The following is a 25591-nucleotide window of genomic DNA, read 5'->3' on the forward strand; positions in this document are numbered from 1 at the left end:
ATGGTTTGCAAGGAAAGGGGAGAGGAAACTTGCTACTAACTAAATTTGCCATTGAATTTTCAATGTTTTTTAGCAGGTGCTAACTTTTTATGTGCATTTATCGAAGCACTGAATTACTGGCTTTCATTTCCAGAATAGTGAAGAAAGTGCAATTTTCTCTGAGTAGAAAATATTGTAATCTAGTTGTATGGAGGCACAGAATTATATACAAGAACATCACATTTCCTATTTTGTTTCTCTTGTCCTCTGCAGTCATCAAATTACAATTAAAAACTGGCAGAAAATTTTCTATTGTGTACTTTTCTTATTGTTTATTTTGTGTTCATATCATTGAAAAGTTTTGCTGCAGCTGCTTAACTAATGCCAACTAATTCATAAAGAATATAGGTTACAATATAAGCATCTTGTGATATTTCATAGATAGCATTTTTGTTTCTGCTTCCAGACTTGAGAAAATAATAACAGAAATTTCTAATTGTGACGACGAGCAAATACTTTCTCCATTAACCTTCTTGAGCTATAGACCTCATTACATAACTACCAAACCATGATGCATCTGAATGAATTAAACCATAAAATTAACTTTGAAAAAAAAAAAAAATAAATAATAATAAAATAAACTTTATAAAAACTTAAGGAAATAATGGCTAAATAAATCCATAAATAAATTGAATAATTAAATTGAACGTAATTAAGAAAGACATACCCAAAACTATATCAATATAATTGAAATCCATCCCTAAAGAAAACAAAGACCCATAAAACTTCCATTTATATAGATTAAAGATTATATAGATTAACAAACCAATTTCTAAACCTTTGCACTCCTATATCCAATAAGGCCATCCTAATTAAATGATTCAATTGTTAGCGGATAAAGCTGACCAAAAGTGAGATTACTGGTTTTTAGCATGCCATCTTCAAAAAGGTAAGCAAAGAAGTGCTATAATTTATTTTTATTTCCATTTTCTATACCATTCCAGTTTGTATGGGGGGGGGGGGGATGAAGGGAAATTATATTTTTTCTGCTTCTATGTGCAAGGCATCTCCTGCATAATTGTAGCCATTCTTACTCTAAAAATGCTGTAGTCCTTTGTTGCTTTTTTTTACTCTGAACTTTATTTTGATATTTTTCACATCTTGGTTATGCTGTTTTCTATACCTGTTTGCTTTTGTAATATGAAGGAGCAAGTTTCACTTGCCCTTTTCTATACTTACAAAATTTGGTGGTGTTCACTTACAGGTTTAATCCAGTTGAGTCGAGGATAAAAGGGCAGAAGGTAAAAGAAGAATTCAATTTGAAGTTAAACACAAAAAAAATATTTTGAACTGAGAAGGATACAGATTTACTTGACTGGCAACAGATGATAAATGAGTACCGAAATTGTGAGTTTGAGATTATTATTATAATTAGCCATATGGTGGTGCAAGGGAAAAAAAAAAATTCTGAGTTACCCCTGTGTGTGTGTGTGAGAGAGAGAGAGAAGGGAATCACCAAGAAAGGGAAGAATGATGATATCTAGCTCAGGACCCTGGGTGTGCCAAGCCCATACTCACCAGATATGAGCCCGTAGGGTAATGAAAGCATGTGAAAGAAGTGACATCTCAAATTAACATGTTCGATGTGGGCACGCAAACTTGCATAAATTCAATTGTGGTCAATATGTGAACCATGGGCTATTGCATTACAGCTGGGATTTTTCTTAGCGTCAATCGCACTGTCTAGAGAGCACAATAAAAGCTGTATACTGCATTCACAGTTTCATGTTCTTATTCTTGTTCATGTGTTGAAGTTATTTTATCTATTTTACCCAAGAAAAAATGGTAAAATTTTTTTGAAGATTATGCTTGTTGAATTCGAATTCTTTAGTCTGTGAAACAAAAACATCATCCTTTGTGTGTGTGTCTACTGATAAAATTTTGTGTAAAAGGTATTTTCCCGCAAAATGTTACTAAAGGGTTGTTATAATGGATCCACAGCCTGGGACATCAGGACTGAAAAGGAACAGACAGTATGTTGAAGCTGATGACAATAAATCAACTCTTTATATGTCATTTGATTATAATTCTAAATAGAATTCTATTCAGTGATGCAGATTCTGAATCTTGTTCAAATGCAGCTGTTGATGTTATAATGCTATGAACAACAGATGCCTGCATCACTTGGAGTGATGATTTTTCACAGATGAAATCCGTTTACTAAAAAGTAATGTCTACTTGTTCCAGAGCCTTAAGGCGTACACCTTAAGCCACACATAAAGGACCCTTGCAAATATAAGCAGCAGCAAACATGTTAACTATGACTTAACTAAGGTGGTGGTTGCAAACTGTTGGTTGGAACATAAATATAAAATAAAGATAATTTATTATTTATTTCTAGTTTATAAGTGATGAAATACAAAATTATCTGGTGAACTGAATTCAACCAATTTATTTTTTGATAAATTTTCTGATCCCAGCCAAGGCTATCCAGTATTATCTTAAAAATAGTAAAAATATGAGAAACAATGAACTTTTTGCATGATTATGTAAATTTACGACTCTGCACATGCAAATTTCCTTACCGACTCCTTGTTCTATATATGTGGTCAAAAACAATTTTGAGATATTGGACTGTAGCAGTTTTGACTGTTTTCCCTTGTATATAATGACAAACTATAATCAAATCATTGTAGAAAATATAGAAGTACTTGGTAATTTTGATATGAAAACCACTTATGGAGAACAGTTTTTATTTCATTGCCCAGAATAGAACTTATAATTTTAAATTTGTATTATAATGTGAGAATGATATGACACAATAAAAATGATATGGTAATTATATCACAGTACTTGACTTTGAGAAAACTTTATGAATGACCACATTCTCTAAAGTTAAAAAAAAAAAACCTACAGTGACAATGTGTAATTAAATTAAACTGTGGGTTGCTTTGCTGTAGCCTTCCAAAGCAGTATCTTTCCCAATATCAGTTGACTTTTGCTGTGATATAATTGAATGGTTAATTGGTAATCAGATCCTCCCACTGGTTGTTCTTTATTACAACTAATAATTACTGCTTTTCAAACTGCATATCATATAAATCCCCTACCTCAATTTAGGATTTTATGCTCAGAAAACTTTCCTAGGGGAAAATTTTAAGGGGTAAACAATACTATATAATTGTCAAACCCACAATCAAGGAATGCATGTGTACAGTTAAGATGACAAAGAAATTATCACATCCTAAACATTAAATTAAATTAAAGAAAAAAAAAATTGTTTCCAAATTTATATGATGCACAGTTTGAATAGCAGTAATTGTCAGTCAATTAAGAGCAACCAAAGCACTGGTATCACATGGGAAGAAGCAGGAGCCATTTCAGCTGATCACGCCCATTGGAGAACACTAGCTGCCCAATGTGCTCAGTTGCACAGGTAGGTTCTAAGTCTAATGAGAGACATTTTTAACAGGTCATGAGTTTCATTCACATGAAATGCACCACTTCAGGTAATGTGGTAAAGTTTCCAGTAGTTTTATATATTTTATAAAAGCCAAAACAACAGCTCACTGATGAACTAGATTTTTTTGGTAAGAGTCAAAGGTACCTTTTATCACTGTGGGAAACTGATAGCTTCTGAGTAACTGGCCAATGAGAGACATATGATATATCTCTCATTGGCTCTAGATAATCATGTAGTCAAATTACATATCATTTAATGTAAAATGAATAAATTTATGCCCAATAATTGCTTTTGCAGCTTATTCTGCATGTGACTCTTGTTTGATAAAACAATTAGATTTAACCAGTAGCTCATGAGAATACTTTGTATATATTTTAATACCTTGTAAAATAAAAAGGCTTTTAAACTTTTTTGTGAAAATTGCCATGACCTGTCTTTAAGGAAAACTAACTTTATATAATAAACTTAGATAATTAATGGTTACCTGTTAATTTAAACATTTGTGAATCTTTATATAATTAACCCTACTATGGCAAAATCATGGGCAGGCACTTTCCAATTAAAAAATAATTAGTGATGAAGATTAAAATTTGCATTCTTATCAGATGATTAAAATTGAAAAGATTACAGAGTACATTAAAGTGACATTAATTTTAATATATATTATATTTAAATATAAGGGAGATTTGGTTGAGTATCTTGTGTGTTGTCAATCACCCCCCCCAATAAGATCATACTGCGTAAAATTGGGTGGGAAGGACAGAGTTTGATTGACGGTAGCAATAACATGATTAGTAGAAAGCAATGAGAGAGAGAGAGAGAGAGAGACTAAGCAGAGGTTTCCAACCTTTTGTCAACTTTGAGCCACATTTAAAATTCAAAATATCTGGCTTGCCACCATAGATAATGAAAATAAAATTATCACTGAAAATTCATTGTAAAGAACGTTCTGTTTAAACTTTGTCATATAATTATTACAATCTTGAAGCTTTTAAAAGTTCTCTCCCTCTTTCTCATAATTGCTACTCAGCAGGGTCTCTTGTGTTAGATAACACTACATGCTTTCTTGGAGATGAAAAAAAAAAAAACCTCCCACAGATTTTTTCCCTCTAATATTTATAAGAAAGTTAATATGGTTAGGAAATCCCTAAGCAGTCAAATGTTTGAAATGACTGAGCTAGCTTGTCTGAGTCACAACATGCAACTTGAGAGCTGCATATTGTGACTGTCATACAATGTGCAAATGTCAAACTATCAACTAATCATAGTTGATATGGGAAAGTTTTCTATACTGATAATAGGTTCCTATATTTGACTCTTATTTAGATGATTATCTATGATCATTCAAGGTCCTATGTGAGCTGGAGAATCAAACGTTTACTGTACTTTAATGCTGCTAGCACCACAAGGATTTGTGTGAAAGGCAGTATTTTTAATATGAAGCCACCCTACCACAGTTTGTACTGATACATTGAAAATGATATAAACACTTACCTTTTTTGAAACAAAGCATATTTATATACTGATAGTAATAAGTATAAAATTTACTTGTAATCTAAAAATTAAACTTCTTACCAGATGTTTTGAAATTAGAACTCTTTTTAAAGTATAATAAGTATAATGTGTGCCTAATATCATAATCCCCTCCCATCAACAACACTTCTGTATTTTAATTTTTAGAATTTGTTTTGTGTAATTGATTTACAGTGGCAATTTGTAATTTTTTTGATTTATGGGGCTATTCTACTTGGTTTATTCATTCCATTTTTTATGCAAGTATGAAGATAGGTTGCTTTGTATACATATCAGATAAGCAACAAAAGACAAGTTCTAACAATAAACAAATCCAATATTTCTGAATATTTTTTATAATTGTGGATGTATATTTTATGTAACTCAGTAAAAAAGTTTGTCTTCCTATTATAAAACTAAGGTATATATTGTAGTAGAGAAAATTATTAGCTGTCGTTGATATTTAGTTAATAAATAAATGTCAGCATTGAGTTTGTTGCTTTTTTATTTAAAAATTAAGTATCATTATTAAAATTAATTCTTATTCCAAATTTTAAATTCAGAGGGAAAACATGAACTTCATTAATTTAATGCAGCTAACTTTTTATTTCTTTGCATATTTTAACCATATGGATGGTTAAAATATTCCTTCCCTTTCCATTGAATCCATATAGAAATATGGATTCAATGGAAAGGGAAGGAGTTTCCTTGTTTAATAGAGGTATATTATTATAGAGTACAAATACAGAAATCCCTTGCCAACCAGGATTTTAGATAATGTGGTTTTGCATACTAAAATTTTGCAGTCAGTTTTTTTTTTTTTTTTTATGTGATTCATGGTTTAATCTAGTCTCCTTGAATAAAATTTTGCAATCAGTGTTTGGTACTGCCTCCCAAAGATCGTGGGATTTCGGGAGGGGTGTCTAGTAGGTATTGCAGAGGGTGCAATACCTACTAGACACCCTACCTCCTTAACAATGCACTTGCGAGTATCACATATCAACGGTGTGTGTGGACATTTCCATTTTTGACTAACATTTATTTTTCTTGGATATATTTTTGACTTATTTTTTATAAGTAAAAATGGACTAATGTTATTAGTGGAGTCCCACAGGGTTTGGTGTTGGGCCCACTGTTGTTTTGTATATTTATCAATGATGTTGATGAAGGTATATCAGGCTTACTGTCAAAGTTTGCAGATGATACAAAGGTTGGCAGGGTTGTTAATGACAGTGTGCTACTGCAACATGATCTAGAAAATTTGGGCAGATGGTCTGAGAAGTGGCAACTGAAGTTTAACATTGACAAATGCAAAGTACTGCAATGGGTAGAAGTAACCCTAGAGAAACATACCAACTGTGGGGTACTACACTTAAAGTGGTAGAAAATGAAAAAGACCTGGGAGTGATTGTCAGATATGAAGTTTTCTGAGCAATGTGGACAGGCTTCCAGAGCAGGTCATGGGGTATTCTCAATGATATACAGGAATTTTGCTAGCAGGGAAAAGGAGGTGATTATCCCTTTGTATAAGGCAATGGTCAGGTCACACCCTGAGTCCTGTGTACAGGTCTGGAGGCCTCATTTTAGGAAGGATGTAGAGTTGCTTGAGCATGTACAGAGAAGGGCAACAAGATTTATGAGGGGAATAAAGGCTTAAATTCTGCAAATTGTAGCAGCTGGAGACTAGGCCCCTGCACAAGGTGATCTGATTGAGGTGTATAAGGCCTTGAATGGGTTGAGCATGCTGAATTCTGATGGGATTCTTCTGCTTGCTCAGATTACGAACCTGAGATGACATAAATTCAAATTGAGGAAAGACAATTGTAGAATCGATGTGCAGAAATTTGCCTTTAGCCAGCGGGTAGTTAATTGCTGGAAAAAACTTTCATCTGTCGTGGAAGTTGATAGCTTAAATAAATTCAAGGAGGAACTGGACAAACTTTTAGAGGGAATGGATATGTGAAAAATTTTTTTTTTTTTTTTTGGGGTAATATGCTTGCTTTCTTGCATCACATGCCTCTATTACTACTATAACATTTTCATGTTTGCTTATAAACTAGCATTTATTTTACACTTTATATGGCATTTAAATGTTCAATAAGTGCTGAAAGTGAATGTGTGAGAAGAGTAAGGAAAGTAATGTGTGGAACAGAAGAAAAATTGATTTCATTGTTTTATGTTTGCATAAATAAAATAAAGTGAAGCGTTTTTTCCTCTTTCCCCTAATTTACTGTTTTTTCTATGGGACCTCAGTTTTCCCAAATGTAGTACTTTTCAGTAACCTATCCCATGCAGTTGGCAAAGGATTTCTGTACCATATTAATTACATTTTTGGAAAATTAAGATATGTACATACCACAACATAAACCTTTTCAATGAAGAGCAAGTCATTCACAGCTTTCCATTGGCCTATAGTTCAAGAATGGCAGACCTACCTTACACCAAGCTAGATGGAATCTGGTGGTGCAATGCAATTAGTGACTTGTAGACAGCTGCGTGACCATAGTAACCTATATCATGCAGTGTACTGTACTAGTGCTGACATGTGTCCCAATTGTCTCACTGAGGGCCTGTGCATGCTCTGGCAATTGGCCTGCGTTCCAAGCTGATGACTTTGTAGGGCTCATCTGTCACATTCCATCAGCTCTGGATCATTTCATGATGGTTTCAGCATCAGTCCAATTTGAATCCATTGATCACAGCATCTTGTATTACAGTTGTGCTACTATCACTTCAAAGGCCTACTAGCATATTTATAATTGTTTCATGTATTGCTTAGATAGGATGTGATCACCAATTAATGGACATGTGTTTAGATATTAATTGTAAGGCAGTGTATTTATATACCTATATTTTACACTATGATACAAAACCAAAAGTCAAAACAACTTTATAAAATATGATAGAGAGGCAGGGGTTACAGAATTATGGATGGGGGTGGGGGGGGGTTGTAGGTATGCTGCCTGAAGACCATATTATACTTGGTGTGCAGCAGAAGGAAAAAGGTTGGAAACTCTTGGTCTGAACTACACAATTGTCTCTTTAACCAAATTGCTCAAACTCAGCAGATAATCTCCAAATTAACTGATAACTATTATTTTATTAGATCACAATCCTACTTCAACAATTTCTTTCTGCTTGCCTGCAGAACTCATGTTTCTTGGTTCAATGTGCTACATATTGTCTACTAAAAAATATTTTTGCATAATTATAAGTAAAAATTTAATAAAAAAAAGTAATTTTTATTTTATTTATTTTTAAAATTATTATTTTTCGTGTGTGAAAAATATTCACCTGTTCCAAAGTGGCCAAGATTTAAAAAATGTTCATCTAATATAGTTTTAAAGATTATGCAAAGCTATGGTTATTTCCATCTCATTTATTTTAATTATGATGAGATTTACCTATTATAAACAAATAGCTGTATGGCCAATGTGGTAGAGAACTTTTTAATGTTATTTTAACTGTTTTATTGCAGTTTATATACCAGCACAATAGATAACAATCAGCAATACATTTTGTAGCAATGTACAGGCTTAATATCATAATGTGCATCTGCTTATGTCATCCATACTAGAAGCAATATTCAAACTGGTGTTCTTTATTTCTTAGGCAAATACATTACTCTCTGGATCAATCCAGAAGTGCCAGTTATCATTTGTTTAATTCTGGTATCTATTATTCTGCCACTTATTATCTAACAAAAACAATGAATTATCTCTCATTACTCAGCTATATACATAACATTCAAAAATCTGGAATGTGCTATGTCCCCAAGGATGCTGGAATTATGATGCTCTATTATAATAACATATATAATTGGAGGTATAAGAACTTTTATTTTTCTGTTTAGGCTGCTGAACAGCAGGTATAAAAAAGGGCGATCCATATTTTCAAACATTTGTTTTTATTTTCAAGATATTACAAATGAAATGTGAAACTAAAATTAGTGTTTCAGTATAAGCTTTCATTACAGTTTCATATTAGAGAATGATGTACAAGTGTTTGTATGTTTTATATATATATATACACTTTTTTTTTCATGCATCTTATAACTTACTCTAACAGTCCTATAACAAAAGATGTTTCTGCATCATCAATAGTAGGCACGTTATGAATACGATTTTTTAAAGCATGATGAGGAATATTTGTATGAATGAAGTCAACTAGCAGCTGGTATACAGGTGAATCCTGATTATAAGGTTTACAAATATTCAGGTGATCTACTGCAATTTCATGGAATTTGCCAAAGCCAGGATCTAAAGTATGTGTAAAATTTACTGTATTACATAAATTACATTTGTTAATAAAAAATTTTGTAAAATTGAAATAATCTATACAGTCATAAAAGACTGAAATAATAAGAATGTTAAAGTGAAAGAAACATTTGGAATAAACAGTTTAAAGATATGCCTGGTTACAGATAAGCACCTATAGCACTGAGATGCTGGTCCCATGATGTCAGCCAGCTGAGGTACACCCTCAACATAGAACTCTGCTTGTGAAACCAATGTATGATCTCCCCTTTCTTCATCATCCAGATGAACGTGATGACGTTTGAGCTTCTCTTTTTTCTGGAGGGCTGATGATATGGTGCTTCAGGACTGTAAGATGGTTAACACCACATTTTTTTTTTTTTTTTTTTTTTTTTTGATTTGGTAGTTGTTGGCGCATCGGCTTCTGTGGCCATATTGCACCTCCCAAGGTTTTTGCAGTACTTTGATCCAAGCCCGAGGCGGGAATCGAACCCGCGACCTTTGGGTTGCCGGGCAGGTACTTTACCCACTCGGCTAGCCCGGTCGGCGTTAACACCACATCCCACTTATAGCATTACAGCCAAACGTGGGTATTACAAGTTGAGAAGTTTCACATTGTGGCACCATGGGGATAAGCAAGTTATCAGCAGTGGTCTCTGTTGAACAAAAAGAATGTTTACACCACCTTCCCTGCATTGGGTAGGAAAGAAATTTCAATATAACCAATAACTCAATTCTTGAAATGAGTATCCAGTACCTATAATTGCAGAGCTGGTGCTAGATCAATATTATGTGTGGGTGAGGGCATTCATCCTATGCATATCTCAAATAAAAAAAGTCTGTTTTTTTTTTTTTTTTTTTTATGTTTTTGTTTTTAAGGAAACCCCAAGCAGGAAAGATAATAGAACCTATAGCACTTAGTACTGTGCATGGGATGAAGGTTGAGAAGACAGAAGAAGATGCTCATGATATAACACTTGAATGAGAAGACTAATTTTCAGAAAATACATTTGAAGAAAGGTTGTTCCAGAAATCTGAAGGGATAAATGAGGAAGAAGAGAAGTTGGTTCTGTGAGTTTGAAGCTGGGCATTAAATGGATGTTGAATGCTTGTTGTTGTTATTTGGTTTTTAGGAGCATTAGCAACTAAGGCCATATTGCTCCGGGGATATGCGGTAGTCAATTCCCTGACAGAAGCCAATTCAGAACAGTGCCCATGGAAGTATCTATAGAAAAGACATGAAACAGTATACCTATGAGACAGACTGCAGGGAGAGACTTTGTAAGCAATGGATCATTAAATAACCTGACTACTCTCTTTTGAATGGAATCTAGAAGCCTGAGAGGTTTTGGGTGCACTCCAGATGCAAGAAAAATATACCATGGTAGGGCAGATTTGAGATTTGTACAGAGTTTTTAGAAGAAAAGTAATACTGACAGCAAAAGGGAAAACCCAATTTTTTAGATGAAGAGGAAGCAATATTTTGATGTGCTTATGCCAAGAGAGGTTAGAAGTCTGTGTAATCCCCAATAAAGATATATGATTCTGCCTAGAAATCAATGTCATCGAAGATAAGCACAGGAGAAGAATCCTTTTTGCGAGTATAAGACAGGAATGAATTTTAGAAGGATTAAAATCAACTAAGTTATCTTTGCCCACTGGAGAATTACTTAGAGATCAGCACTCAAGGAATTGGATATTTGTGAAAGGCAAGGTTTCTCAAACTGGAAGGTGGAATGCAATGTGCTCATCATCAGCAAAACTGTGGATAGGATTTCTGGTCAATGGAAGAAGGTAATTAATATACAAGAGGAAAAGGGTGGGGGGAAATAATTGAACCTTGGAGAACACTAGCATCAGTGAAAAAGTTAAAGACAGTGAGCCATCTACCATCACTTGAAGTGAGCAGAGAGAAAACTAGATATCCAATTACAAAAAAACAGTTAGCAAACCATAAGATGGAAGCTTATTTAGAAGCTTTATGCGATCAAACCCCTTTGAAATGTCAAGAGTAACTGCCTGAGTTTTACCAAACTTTTCCATTGAATTTGTCCATAGATGGGTAATATAAGCACGAATTTCATCAGTGGATCAAACCTGACGGAATCCATAGTGGCGATCATTGATCAGATGGAAGTTTCTAGATAGTTTAAGAGTTGCCGGTTAATGATTTCTCTAGTACTTTAGAAAGATAGGTAAGTGCAGTGGAACGATAATTGTATGGGAGGGATTTGTCACCCTTTTTTATGAACTGGTGGATATGAGGAAATTTCCAAGCAGAAGGAAAAACAGCAATGGATTAAGAAAGTGTTAAGAGGCAACACAAGAGGAGTAAGCTCTGGAGCACAGGTTTTGAGAACAAGTGGAGAAATACTGTCAGGATCTCTAGCTTTTCGGGCATCAAGATTGTTCAATATTCTTCTGATACCCTTTTGATGGAAGACCACAGGAGGCAATGAGTAGAGTGTACTAAGAATGGTAGAAGATGGCTTATCAAGATCATTAATTCAAGAGTTAGTAAAAAAAGTAGAATGCTAATAAATCACTTTATCTTTAGCTGAGGAGGCAATAGAACTATCAGGTTTTAACAGAGGTGGGAGCAGAGATGGGCAAGAGTTGTGTTTTGGAAAGAGACCAGAATGCTTGACTGCTATTTGGACAAAAAGTAAGTTTTCTACTCTTAGCCTGTTCAAAATCTGGTCTGGACTGATTAATAACTGCCTTACAATTGTTGCAAGCTTTAGTGTAGGCAGGATTGAATCTGGAGATTTGGATGCAAGCCAACTGCAGTATGCAACTTGAATAGCCTTAGAACACTTATAGGAAAACCAAAGTGGAGTGGAATAAAGGATTTCATCTGTACAAGAATAATTTCGCTGACATCACAAGATATAATTTGGTAATCCAACCAAGGAAAATAAAAATATAAATCTTGCAGATCATCCTATTTATTGTAATGTGAAAGAACCACCAAGTTGCTATACGAGGTGCCTAAAAGACCACTCATCTCGAACATGTATTTTGAATGGTCGTGGTTTATTTGTGAGAAAAAGATCAAGAGTGTTGGGTTGGTGGTTAGGACTGTCTGGTATTCTGGTAGATATATGAACAATCTGCTTTTGAGTAACTGCAAAAGCCTCAGCACCTCAACCAGCAGGGTCCATGTCACTAGGAAATTGAAGCCAGCTGGAGTTGCAAACATTAAAATTGCCAAGAAAAATTATCTCACTGCTAGGAAAGTTGAACTGGAGAAAGTCAAGAGTTCCAAGTGATCAGCGGAGTTGGGAGTTTGAGAGAAGCAGCATATGAATTTGACAATGGGGTAGAGAGATTTTAAGCCAGAGAAAACTGAAAACAGGAGATTCCAAATTACTAAATCTCTGAAATGGAATACGAGAACAGATGTGCATTTGATTAAAATATCCGTTACTGCTGTTTTTTAAATAGGGAATTCGTTTTCTGCTATAAAAACAGCTGCAGATAACCAAGCGACACATGTGCCAATGGCGAGATGATTGGTGGTGGGGACAACTGATAATGGAGATTCTGTAAGAAAAGTGGGGCTTCCCATACTATCTGCCAAGTGGAAATGAACATTGTTGAGTTTGGAACTGAGACCACCCATATATATATATATGTGAAATGAACAATGAAGTGTTTGGAAGATTTAAATATTTTTTCAGATTTTTGTTCTATTAGTTTGACTATTCATGATGTATTCAGTAGTAAATTAAAAGTCAGGGGGAGGGGACATGTATGAAATAATGAAATTTATGGATATGGCACATGCACACACACAGCAAGAATATACTGAACTCCTTGACATAACAGCCTCAATGATGTTTCCAGCATACAATGTAGACTACTTCCAGTCACTGGCAGAGTAGAGGTAGCAAGATTATAAACTAGTTTAGATCCAGATGCTTCTTACAGAGTTACTTACCAATAGGTTTGGTGCAGTGGACCATTTAGCAGCCAGCATGTGAACAATGTTTTAAGGCTGTACCCTAAAAATTTCAGGGTAGATCGTGGCAAGATCCATTCAGGCTGAATCCTCTGCTTGCATTTTCATGATAATGAAACTGTTAGTAACCCTTGGTTTAACCTTGCAAGTCCTAAAATGTTGGAGGTTGCTACCCAGTTGTAAACTGCTGTAAGCAGGGTTTGAAGTGTGGGTGCCTGCATCATACATAGAAATACTGCCCATTTGAGCCACCTAGTATTTCCTGATAACTCAAAGGAGCAGTATTTCTATGTATGGTGCAGGCACCACACCTCGACCCGTTTACAGTGGTTTGCAACTGGGTAGTGACCTCCAATATAGGTGCAACATTTTAGGACTTGCAGGGTTATTAACTGTTTAATTATCATGAAGGTGCAAGCAGAGGATTCAGCTGTCTCAGAATGAACAGACTCTATTGAAATTCACTCGACTCGACTCAAGTTTCTTGCCTGAATATTAGTTCCATTGGCATTTTAGACCTCCAGGTAGCAAGCCCTAGCTTGTCATACCTGAGAGAATGTGATTAGTCTCAAGGACCTTTATATACCCCAAAATGAATTTTCTGTTCATTACATTAGAGAGAAAAAAAAAAAGCTGAGTGAAACCAGGATGTGTTAATTTTCTGTATTATGTTTTTTACTTTCTAAATTATGTAATATAAAAATTCCTATAATATGCCCCCAAACCTTTAGCTCATCTTCACCAGTGCATCATGAGTAATCATGTAATTTCACATGCTTAATGGGTTTATAAACCCATTAAGTGACTAATGCGTTCCTGTTTATAATGGTTTTCTTCAAGAAGAATTAATAAGATTTTTTCATAGAAAATAATGTGTTAAAAACATTTTTACATTCCTGAATTTTTATAAAAAAAAAGTTAAAATTCCACGTTGGGCAACTGTCGAGCTCCACATGGTCTTTTACATGTTTGTGTGTGTATATACTCTGAGTGATCACTGAATTATGACCACCTACTTAATGTTGTGTTGGGCCACCATTTCCATGGATAACAGCCACTATTTGCCTAGGCACCGACTCCACTAGATGTCTGAAGATGTCCGTAGGGATGAGCAGCCAAGCTACCTGCAAGGCTTTCGTCAGTGTCGGAATAGATGATGGTTGTATGTCCATGTACCTTGTTTCCCATTCCAAAACATCCCACAGGTGCTCAACTGCATTGAGGTCAGGCAGGCAAATTTAGAGGCCAATCAAGATGGGTGATATTTTCAATGTGTTCCTTGAACCACTTGTGCTGCAGGCCCAATGACTCTGTGCATTATCGTCTTGGAAGATTTAATTTCTGTCCAGGAAAAAAATGCATTGTGACAGGGTGCACACAATCTCCTAAGAGCTGCTGGAGACCTCACCAGTGAAACATTGGTCCTTACATGCCAGAGGTTCTAGTTTTTGCCAGCAAAAACATGCCCCATATTAAGCAACCATGACCACTTGCTTGGATAGTGGGCACCATGCACGATGGGTCCATGGACTCATGTTGCTTGTGTCACACATAAAAGCATCCACTGGTGATTTTCACTAGGTATTTGGACTCATCCAACCAGCACACTCTTTTCCAGTCCTCTGGTGTCCAACCCGCATGTTGACACCGTCATCAATGATGATCAGCAGTGAGGAGAGGGTGTCTCTTGGGTTGGCTGTTGTGGAATCCCCATATGTCTGAGTGTGTGGCACATTGTCATTTGGGATATTGTTCTTGCATTCTTCATATTGTATTGCGATTCAACTGTCGCACAGTGACCTGCCTTTAATCCTGTGCAGTGCACTACACCCTTAGGTCACCAAAAACATACAGATTTCATTAAAATTGGACAAACAGAAAAAAATCCAGAATTATTATTTCTTTCATACAATTTGTATGTAAAAAAGAAATTCACTGATTAAATGTAGTTTTAATGCACTATTGTTAGCTTTAGACAGTCTGTGCATACTTTGTGTGTATTGTTATGTAAGACTTGTAAATGTGGTGTCGTTTCAAGGGTTTAGTGTTAAAAAAAAAACGTTAACTACAAAATCATTTTTTAGTTAACCAAGAAACAGTCATTTGACATTTCCTTGATTTACCAGAAATGTACTCGCAGTACAAGCTAACTTGTAAAGTACTAATGAGAGATACAGCTCTATTATATGTAAAATAAATAATCATTGTTATTTGTAAAATAAAACTAAAGTTATCTCAAAAAATGCAATTTTGTAGTTAATGTTGTTTGACACTAAACCCTTGGTTTGTGAAGAGACATATAAGAGGTGTGGCAATAACATGCCCAAACTGGTGTTATTGCGATCATGTTCAGTGAGTGAAAATAAACAGAAGTGGTATGTTGCACTTCAAACAACTTCCAACAGATGGTAGTACAGAGATCATCCAGTAGGCTAACAGGTTGCAAAGTAACAACCAGTTTCGTTAGTAGTGTTAATGTTCCGTGTCACAATTTTGCAATGGAGCAATGAACAAATATAAATTTTGCTTTAATTGGGAAAATCTGCAACAGAAATGTACAAAATATTAAAAATTGTTTATGGTGTAAAATGTGAAGTCTTACCAGTGTGTTTGAATTGTATAAAAAATAAAAGCAGATGTAAGGACGTTTGCGATGACTGAGAGTATCTGTCAACCTCTCAAAATGAGGACAGAGTTGGATACTGCATGAAGATTTACAGAAAAGGATGGCTTGTGAAAAATTTGTGCCACACAGCCTCACAGATGAGTAGAAGCAACAAAGAGCGTCATCATGCACGAAAACTTCAGCCATACTTGTCAAGATAATTCCTAGTTTCCTCAACTGTATTGTCAATGGAGATGAGTGCTTCAGTACAACACAGAGACAGTGTCAGAACATGCAGTGGACTGCAAAATCATCACTAAAGTTCAAATATTTCATTTACAGAAGTCCAGGATCAAGGTGATGCTGGTTATGTTTTTTTGACAAAAATTGTGATTCACAAGGAATTTGTTCCTGAAGGGGAGTCAATTCTGTGTTCTATATACAGGTGATTGAAAGACTATTGAAGTGCATTTTCTAGATGGGGCCGCAATTTTGAGAGAAAGGCAACTGGTTCTTGTTGCATGACAATGCCCTTGCCCATTCCACACTTGTGAAGACATTTCCATTTCACACAAAACATGGCATTGAATCAATTCACCCTACTCTCCCAATCTAGCCCGTGGACCTCTTTTCTTTCTCTTGTGAAAAGATGTTGAGGACATAAAGAAAAACATAACCGCTGAACTAACTATCTCTTTGGATGCCTTCATTGACTCTTTACAGAAACTTTTAGAACAGTATAATAAGTGCATTCAATCAGGTGGTGATTACTTAGAATAAAAATAAAACAATTTTTGAGCTCCTTTACTATGTGTTCTTTTTATTGCACCCATCCAGGAACTTTATAGCCACACCTCATATCTATAGTGGTCTGCCACCACTTCTGGGTGGAAAAGTTCTGAAATATTTCTCTCAGTTTCTTGTCAGAGTCTATAATATTGAATAGTGCCTTCAACTGGTGAATAGAATTTTCTGCAAAAAGAGCCTTAATAATTTTTCTCTCCTCTAGTTCCTGGGCTAATGCTTTCATACACTAACTGCAGAAAGCTAGGGATTTAATAATCTGGTGTGTTACCAAGTTACAAAAGACAAAATTATGCTAACTTCGGTGCTCAGTCAACTGCTGTGTTGTTACAACAATTCTAACTGTTATTACTTTTTGTGTTAACCAATATTAACTTTTTCCAATAGTTGAAAACGCAATTAAGAGCCTGAGAAGACTTTTATGACAATTACTAGAGAAATAACTGAAAACAGAATGCATACTTAAAAATTTCCCCAAACTTTAATAATTTTCAAATTCATTATGAGTTTTCCAGTTAAACTCCACATATAGTACAATCAAAAAATGGAATGCTGAATTCAAAAGGGGTCAAAGTCACCAAAGATGAACTCAGTCTAGCCAAATCATGACTGAGTCAACCACAGAAAATGTTGATACTGTCTCATAACCTGATTTTGAAAGACTAGGTTACAACATATAGCAGAGACATTAAATGTATCCATCCTGTGAATGAGTCCATCATATTGTTCCCAAAGAACTGAACATTAAAAAAATTTCAGTAAAATGGATTCCATATAAAATGAATGCAGACCAGAAGACAGAGCAGGTGAACTATCCTTGCAAAATTGTTCAAACAATTCTGGAAAATCTTCCCAGGATTCAAACAAGTTTGTCGGCCAAATGGCAATCAAGGTGAAACCTCAATCATCATTACTGTGATCAGAAACTAAATACAATAATAGTCCATTGAGTGGCATCATGAAGGAGATTTCAAAGAATGCTATCTGCTACTAAAGTATTGGTATCACTTTTTGGCACAAAGGTGTAATACCCATTTATTTTCTAAAGGGCAACTGGGTGAACATTATTCTTCCCTATTACTTAAATTTCATGGGCATTTGGCACCATCATAGAGGAAGAGATCCCTCTGGTGCAGTTTTCAGAGGGACCTCCTCCTGTATGATGGCACTCCCAGTCACAGGGCTCAGGTATGGAAACAATGAGATACTGAATCACCCTTTTGAAATGACAACAACGCTATGGGACAAATCACATTATTCATACAAGTGAGGAGTAGTGTAAGGACCAAGACAATGGGTTCTATGTTAGAGATATAGAAAACATGAGTGGATATTGCATCAAGTATAAACATAGTTATATTGAAAAGTTGTTTACTTACCCAGATTGTTTAATTCTTTTTATTATTTAATCCTTTTCAATAGACCAGAAACTATTGAAATAATCTTCATAGAGTGAGCCATACCCAACTGTTTGCCAATGCTAACCAACCTCTCAAAGAAATTTCTATACCTGCTATAAAACTTATAAGTTAAAAAAAAAAATAATGTTCACAGATGAAAGTTCTTAACTTGATGTCAAATGAGATCAACAAGCAGAGTGCAACTAACATATTTTATTTCCACTTGCAAGGTTTGCAGTTCAGTAGCAGATTTTGGCTTTTATTTATTTTTCCCAGGGGGGAGGGAGGGGGGGAGAGGGGGAGATTGTTTGGATCCCCAAGACTGATAGAGGAATGAAATGACAATGGAAATAGTTAGAGTCAATATGTATTGAAGCCAAGAGACCACTACTAGGCTAAAGACAGCCCTACATGAGAAATCCTATATATGGGAACCTTTTAAATGAGAAAATAATTTATCTTATGGCAATTTTGACAGCACCAAATATTTAAATATTATGCACAGAAAAATATTCAGATGTAAATATCTTAAGCAAATGTTACTTTATTTGCTTACCTGATGAATCTGATGAAACTAATACAGCAGACAACTTAAGACCTAGTTTACTTTTCTCTGTTTCTCCAAAACTTAGGCATGGAATATGATGGTTATCAATAAATTCTCTGAATTTTTTATGTAATTCTAAGAGCTGGGGTGAATCTTCAGAGGGGATAGAAAGGGGAGGGAAAAAACACACAAATTTATTCATGTGAAGAAGATCATTCAAGCACTGATTTTACAGGTGGCAGACAAAATAATGGAAATATCTATAAAAGGTCAGCTGATGTAAAGCCAGTGTGTAAATCCAGGATGGATACAGTGTGGCACAGAATTTCCAAGACTCTGTAACTGATTTAAGGAAAGTTTCTTGATTGGATCAAAAATCTATGTTGTAGGTCTCATCTAGAAATTACCACTGAGCTCCATGACATTAATATCAGGTAATTGGGGGCCCATGGCAGATGGGTAATTTCATCCTTATGATCTTTGAGCTTCCACTTGACAATATGGGCCCTGTGCTGATACTCATAGTTGTTGATGCAGCAATTATACCTCTTGAAGGTATAATTTCTTCAGCTGTCACCAGATGTGTACACATCCATTTGCTGCAAAAAGGATGAAGGATGGTTTGTCAGGCCATATCACTGCTCAATTGTCCATGCTCCTGATATCACTCTATATGTTGATGGAACTGGAGGCTTTTATGAGTGATCCATACACAATAATCTGTCATGGTATGGAGCTTTGTGAGGTTCCTTTTTAATTGTTTTCATGGGGACAGTTTGCTCATGATCCACATTGAATTTTGCATACTTTGTACATTTGCAGATAAGCAACAGTGTACGTTGGTACACTGTTGCTTATCTGTTATGCTTTGCAATCCAGATAACTGACTGAAGATGCCTGTTGCTGAGGGTGCATTGTCAACTGCTCTTACAATTCACTGTAATTCATCATCTTTGCAACAGTTCCTCATGAAAAGTTTGTGAAATTTGCCATTTTTATCACAGTTGCTCCTCCCAACTGGCATCCAACAATTACATCTCCATTTGAAGTCAATGATGTCTGCTAGTGCAACCATGCTTGTTTGTAATACTGGTCTTGTGATATAGTTTCTTTTTATATCCAAAATCAGAGGACTTTTCAGAGTGATGTGCAATTGGCACCAGTTAGTCATGTATCAGTGGTTCCCTTCTTTGCATGCATGCATGTTATAGGGACTTTTATACCCAAATATTTCCATTATTCTGTCCATCACCTGTATCAATCAAAACAATAAATACTAGTGTAGCTTCATAATACAGTGAAAATGAACATAATATAAACAGAACAGAATTTTTAGCCCCTCTGTTAATTCTTAAATAGAGGGCTACAACATGTTTTTCTTGTGATATCTGACAATAATAAAATGAAAAATGCAAATACCCTGATGCTAGTAAAAGAAAACTTCAATACATTTGTGTGAAAAGTAAACTGCACATTGATATTGAACTGTGAAAAGTAAACTGCAAAAAGTGGAGTAATCTAGCATACACAGTATGCTTGCCTTAAGTATCATCTCACCAGAGTGCAAAAATGAGATGCTTAAAAAAGATTGATGCTTAATAGAGGGTGCAAACCATATTTTTCTTTAACTCAGCTGTTTTACTAAATTAACAAAGGGGTTTCAGTAAAAATGTAACTTTATATAATAAAATTAAATTATTATTTTTGCAAAAAATTTGTATTTGATTTTAGTTTGACTATGATTTTTTCTTATATCATTTATATATTTTTAAAACAAATACCAAATGAGAATGTAAGGTACTGCATATGGATAGCAGTAATTCCAGCATAACACACCAACTGTGTGATACCACACTCAGGGTAGTACTTTGGGGCATTGTGCAGTCAGGCATGAAGTTCTCTTAGCAGTGCAGATGGGCTGCCAGGACAGCTCAAGGGATTTTGGCTTAATCATTGTATAAGGCAATAAATAGGCTACACCTGATACTGGAAGCCTCATATTAGGAAGGATGTGACTCTGTTGGAGCAGGCAGATGCAGAGAAGGGCAATGAGATTAGTAAGGGGAACAAAAAGATACTCTTTGCAGAGTCTGGATAAAAGTGTAAAGTGTATTTAGTGTCTAACGGCACCAGGGGTTTCCCCCATCTCCGCGTTGCTTTCATTGTGGATGTACCAGTTCACTGGGAAGGCCAGAGATTTAAAAGTGTATGGATATTGTACATGTGTAGTGTTGTGTTCTGTTGTTCATCTGGCCATTTAGCTGCTGGACCCCTACTGAGGCCCAACGTTGCCCACACTTAGCCCCGTGGAGGCAGACCAGGTACACCAGTATTTTTAGATAAGTACTCTGGCAGGTCCTGCCACCTAATTTCCTGAGATTTCAGTGGCTAGGACCTATATAAAAAAAAAAGGGGGGGGGGGGAAATAAACGCTTGAATTTAATTAGGCCGAAAGAGGTTGCAAGTGTGTCGAGTTTGGCATTTAAAATTTTTACGTTGTGTGGGGCATTCGCTTTTCGCTGGCGATATAGATAGAGTAGGGGGGAGAGACGGAAGGCTGGGGGGAAAAGACAGAAGTATGGGTCAATAGGGAAGGCGACCCCAGGTATATCAGTGGGGCATGCCCTTGCCCCACCAGAGGGAAATGAGGGGGTGGTGGGGTGGGGAGGGGGCAGAAAGTCCTTCCCCTCACCCCACCAGGGATAGGGAGAGAAAGTGGGCTGGGCAAGGGAGCCCTGCCCAGTTCGCCATAGCGGCAATTTGCAGTGCCCTCCAGCAAGTGCAGTCTGTTGATGACTCGTTGGTGGGGTTTGGTCCTTTTCTAGGTGTGTGGTTTCATCCTGGGAGCAACGACATTCTGGCTGGAGCCACTCCCATTGGTTCCTAGGTCGATGCTGTTTCATTTATTCTGCTGCATATTACGCCGTTTGTCCTTAGTATTTTGCGATCCTTTCCTCTGTGTTGATGTTTTATCAGTTTGTCTTTATTTATTATTTGTGGTCATCTAATCGTTGTGGATGGCTATTTCTGTTCGTCGTCTATTGAAGACGTCAAGTGCAAATCGGCTGAGGGCTTTGTATTCATCTTCTGAATCCAGTAGATGGTACTCTTGATTTTTCGGCAAGTATTGAATCTCAGTTATAAGTCTACTTCTGTGTTCTTCGTAGCATTCACAGTCGTGCATAATATGCTGCCAGGTTTCAGGTTCTCCACAGGTGCATGTGGACTCTTCTATTATTCCGAGTGCGTTCAGTTTTGCTTTAAATGGGCCATGGCCCGTCAGGAGGAAGGTTGTATTTAGCCCAGGATAGAACCACGAGGGGGCTTTTGGGTACATTTTTGCGACTATCGGTATGAAGCTTCTTGTAACTTGACCCTTTGGCGACATCTCCCATCTGTGCTGCCAAATCTTCAACATGTGAGCCACTATTCGTTGTTTCTCTACCGTCCGGCTGTTGGTTGGGTCCAAGGTAAAGTCATAGATGGAGGCAGGTATATCCTTGGATAGTAAATACATGAGTCCACATCTAGTCACCTCGAGGTCCAGTGGAAGAGCTCCTGCCAGGACCTGCAGAGCGTGGGTGCTCATCGTTTTGCATGCCCTAGTTATAGTTAGAAGTATGTTTCTTTGGATAGTGTCCAGCAGTCTTCTGTTGACCGCGGTTCCGGCCTTCCTGAACCAGATTGGTGATCCGTAGGTGATCGCTGGGATGAATATTGTTTTATAATACAGGGACAGGGTCTTCCTGTTGAGTCCCCAGTCCCTGCGAGATACTCTTGCTACAAGTGCTGCATAGTTCCTTAGTTTCTCTCTCAAGTAAGTGAGGTGAGGTGTAAAGGACAGGTTTCCATCCAGGATAATACCTAGATACTTTATTTGCTTTGCTAGTTTAATGGTGGATCCCGCTATCTTTATTTGCGGTGGTCGTCTGATGTTTAGAGAGCCTTTTAGTAGTACTGAGTTTGTCTTGGTTGGTGAAATCATTAACATATGTGTTTTTGCCCAATTCTGTAAGGTTTGTAGTGCTTGGTTTGCCTGTGTTTCAAGTCCTGTTCTGGAGTCCGCTTCCACCATTAAAATGAGATCATCAGCAAAGGCCTGACTGGCCACATTTCCCAGGTCCAGGGCCAAGAAGTCATCAAAAACCATGTTCCACATTAGTGGCCCCAGGACAGATCCCTGTGGGCAGCCCCTTCGGACGCTTTTAACAACTCTTCGGAAAGTTGTGACGACCTCAATTTTCCTATCCGACAGATATGCACGGACACTGTTATACAAGTTTTCTGGGATTGCTGCTTTCCGGAGTCTGCCAAGGACACTGGGCCACCAGATGGTGTTGAAGGCCCCAGCAAAATCCACTGCTATTACCAGAAAATATTTCTTGTTATTTTGGGTTGCCTTGGTTATGAGATTTTGGACTGCTTCAATGGTCGAGAAGCCCGGTTTGAATCCATATTGCCTGGGTGATTCTAGGTTGGCGGTTTTGTAATGGTTCATGATCCTTTTGTGGAGCAGCCTTTCATAGAGTTTGCTTAGGGTAGAGAGTAGGGCTATGGGGCGATATGAGGCTGGTTGGTCCGGAGGTTTTGTTGGGTTTTTTAAGATAAGTTTTAGGTGTGCAGTCTTCCAACTTGTCGGGAAGTTCCCAGTTTCCAGGCATCGGTTGAGGAGATTAAGTATCAGGTTCGGTATATATTCCACAGCTTTTTTGACCATCTCTGGTTCTATGATATCAGGGCCGGGACATTTCCTGTTGCGCATTTGCAAGGCTGCGCCCTGTAATTCATCGACTGTGAAGGGCGGTTCTATTTCTTGGGTTCTATACGTTTGGTTTGCCTGGCATATTACCTTTTGTTGTTCATTAAGGATATCTGGTGGTTCATGGATGATAGTACTAAGGATATTGGTAATCGATTCCTCCCACGTTTTGGTCAGGCTTCCATTGGGCATCCTCGTTACAGTGGATGCTTCTCCCCTGGGGAGCTTGTTTGTGGTGATTTTATACACTACGCCCCAGGGGTTCTCGTTCCCTGTCTTGGAGACCAGGTTTTCCCAAGAGGCTCGCTTGTTCTTTTTAATTTTTTCTGTATAGGTGTTTCGCACCTCTTTGTATTGTTGCCGCAGTACTGCTACCTCTGTTGGTGGCCATGTTCTCCGTGCTCTTTGGAATTCTTTCCGTTTTGTCTGGACCTGTTTTCTCAATCTTTGCAATTCTGGAGTCCACCAGGGCATGTCCCCGACTGAGGGGGTTTTTCCTCTTCATCGCTGTCTCTGCTGCTTCAGTTATGATACTGGTGATTTTCTCTTGGAGTGTATCTGGGTTTTTAATCTCACTGTCCACCGCCTGTCTATCCAGTTCCTCCAGCGTTTTTTGCGCCTTGCTGGTCAGTTGTACTCTGAAGAGTTCCCAGTCTGCCTTTTGGATTGCGAATCTGTTTGCCAATTGTCTGTTTGTAGTTATTTTTGTCATTGATCTTCTGATTTGGTAGGTTATTGTACGGTGATCCGATGTGGTCCAGGCATTTTGCACTGTCCAATCGGTCACGTGGGCTTCAATATTCCTCGTGGTCAGGGTGATATCAATCGTGGCTTCCCACAAGGTATTGCAGAATGTTGGCAGGTTAAAGGGTTGGTTTTTGACTGTGAGGATTGAATTTGCCAGGAATTCGTCCAGTCTTTGTCCATTTCTGGTTCCGCGGCGGTCCGGTGTGGCACTGTGCCAAACAGGGGAGCGGCAGTTTACATCTGCTCCTACAATTATTCTTTGTCCTGCTAGGGTTGTCTGGACGGATTGGAGATATGTGATAGCAAAGTCGATTTCCACACCAGGTCTGCAGTACAATGAAATTGCGTAGAAGCTCCCAATTGAGCTGATTATATGAGCACAGGCAGCCCAGGGCGTACAGAGCTGTGGTAATTTTGTTGCTGCTATTTCCGGATTCCTCACTACTACTGCTGCCCATGGGGTATCCTCGTCACTCTGGATAATTTTATAACTCATTGGGAATCCCCTGACCTGCTTTGTGTGTGTATAGGGCTCCTGGATAAGGATGATGTCGGCATTTTCTTCATCGGCTTTGTGGCGCACCTGGTCAACCACTGCCCTGGCACGCTGCCCATTGATCTGGTGTATCTTCAGAACTCCGTAGTTATATTTCTTATGGTGTGTCCCCATAATCAATTCGTTGTTGGAATACACTCTTTACTTTTTGGTAAGTTGGGCATTTTGCATCCCGTATGGAGTGTGTGTGGTCCAGCCTCAGGGATTTGCAATTGACGCATATGGGATCTTTCTCCTTGTTTGGGCAGTTTTTAAATTCATGCCCTTTCTCTGAGCAATGGCTGCACGTAGCTTCTTTCTGGTTGCAGGTATGGGAGGTGTGGCCATACTTGCAGCACCTATAGCACTTTATTACTGCCACATGCTCCCTATACTTATGACTGCTCCATTCCACATAGATGGTACTGTGTTCGTAGAATTCGCCAAGCCTCAGGGGCAAGTTCTATGACCCAATTACAGTTGCCACTGTTATTTACTCTGGTTTTGTATTTTGGGAAAACCAGCACTTTCCCATCCCGGTCTGGGAGTGCACTTTTTAGATTCTTCCTGTAGATCTCCTCAGCCAGAAGTTCAGGGGTCAAATCCTGGTCCATGTTGAAGATAACCACTGAGGGCCTTTTTCTCTTCGGGGCCTCCGCTATGAGGCCCAGTGTAGGGATCTTGGGGTTTGTTATAATTCCTTCTGCTTCTTCCTTACTCTCCGTTTCTATTACTATCCCTGGATTTCTGGTCTTTCTTATGGCTTTTATTCTGGTTGCTCCGAATTCTTCTCTGAGGTTTTGGATTACTTTTTTCTTGATTTCCTCACTTGTACTGGTTTCTTCCCCTGTTGGTCTTAAAATGACTATATTGGGCGTTGGCAGAAGTGTTTTCTTTTTAGCTTCTATGGCCTTGCCCATTCTCAGTGTTTCTGTGGGTGTGTTCCTCAGCGCTTGAGCATATGATGGGGCGCGCTGTGGCATTTGATTGCCGCCATCTGCACGTAGGGCTTCCAGGGTT

The 25591-nt window shown here is 37.4% G+C and overlaps 1 protein-coding gene across 1 annotated transcript in view; it reads right to left on the bottom strand.

The window, feature by feature from the left end:
- Positions 1-9010: 9010 nt before the first annotated feature.
- LOC150078317 (protein SERAC1-like) overlaps positions 9011-25591 on the bottom strand; it is a 295680-nt gene continuing 279099 nt past the window's right edge. The window contains exons 12-13 of the mRNA XM_090384527.1: positions 18540-18683; positions 9011-9213 (exon numbers count right to left, since the gene is read on the bottom strand). Coding sequence (XP_090240653.1) covers positions 9011-9213; positions 18540-18683 — 347 coding nt within the window. The remainder of the gene's footprint in view (positions 9214-18539; positions 18684-25591) is intronic.

Source organism: Mastigoproctus giganteus, chromosome 11, assembly GCF_048544385.1.
Source record: "Mastigoproctus giganteus isolate SK-2022 chromosome 11, ASM4854438v1, whole genome shotgun sequence".
NCBI lineage: Eukaryota > Metazoa > Arthropoda > Arachnida > Uropygi > Thelyphonidae > Mastigoproctus > Mastigoproctus giganteus.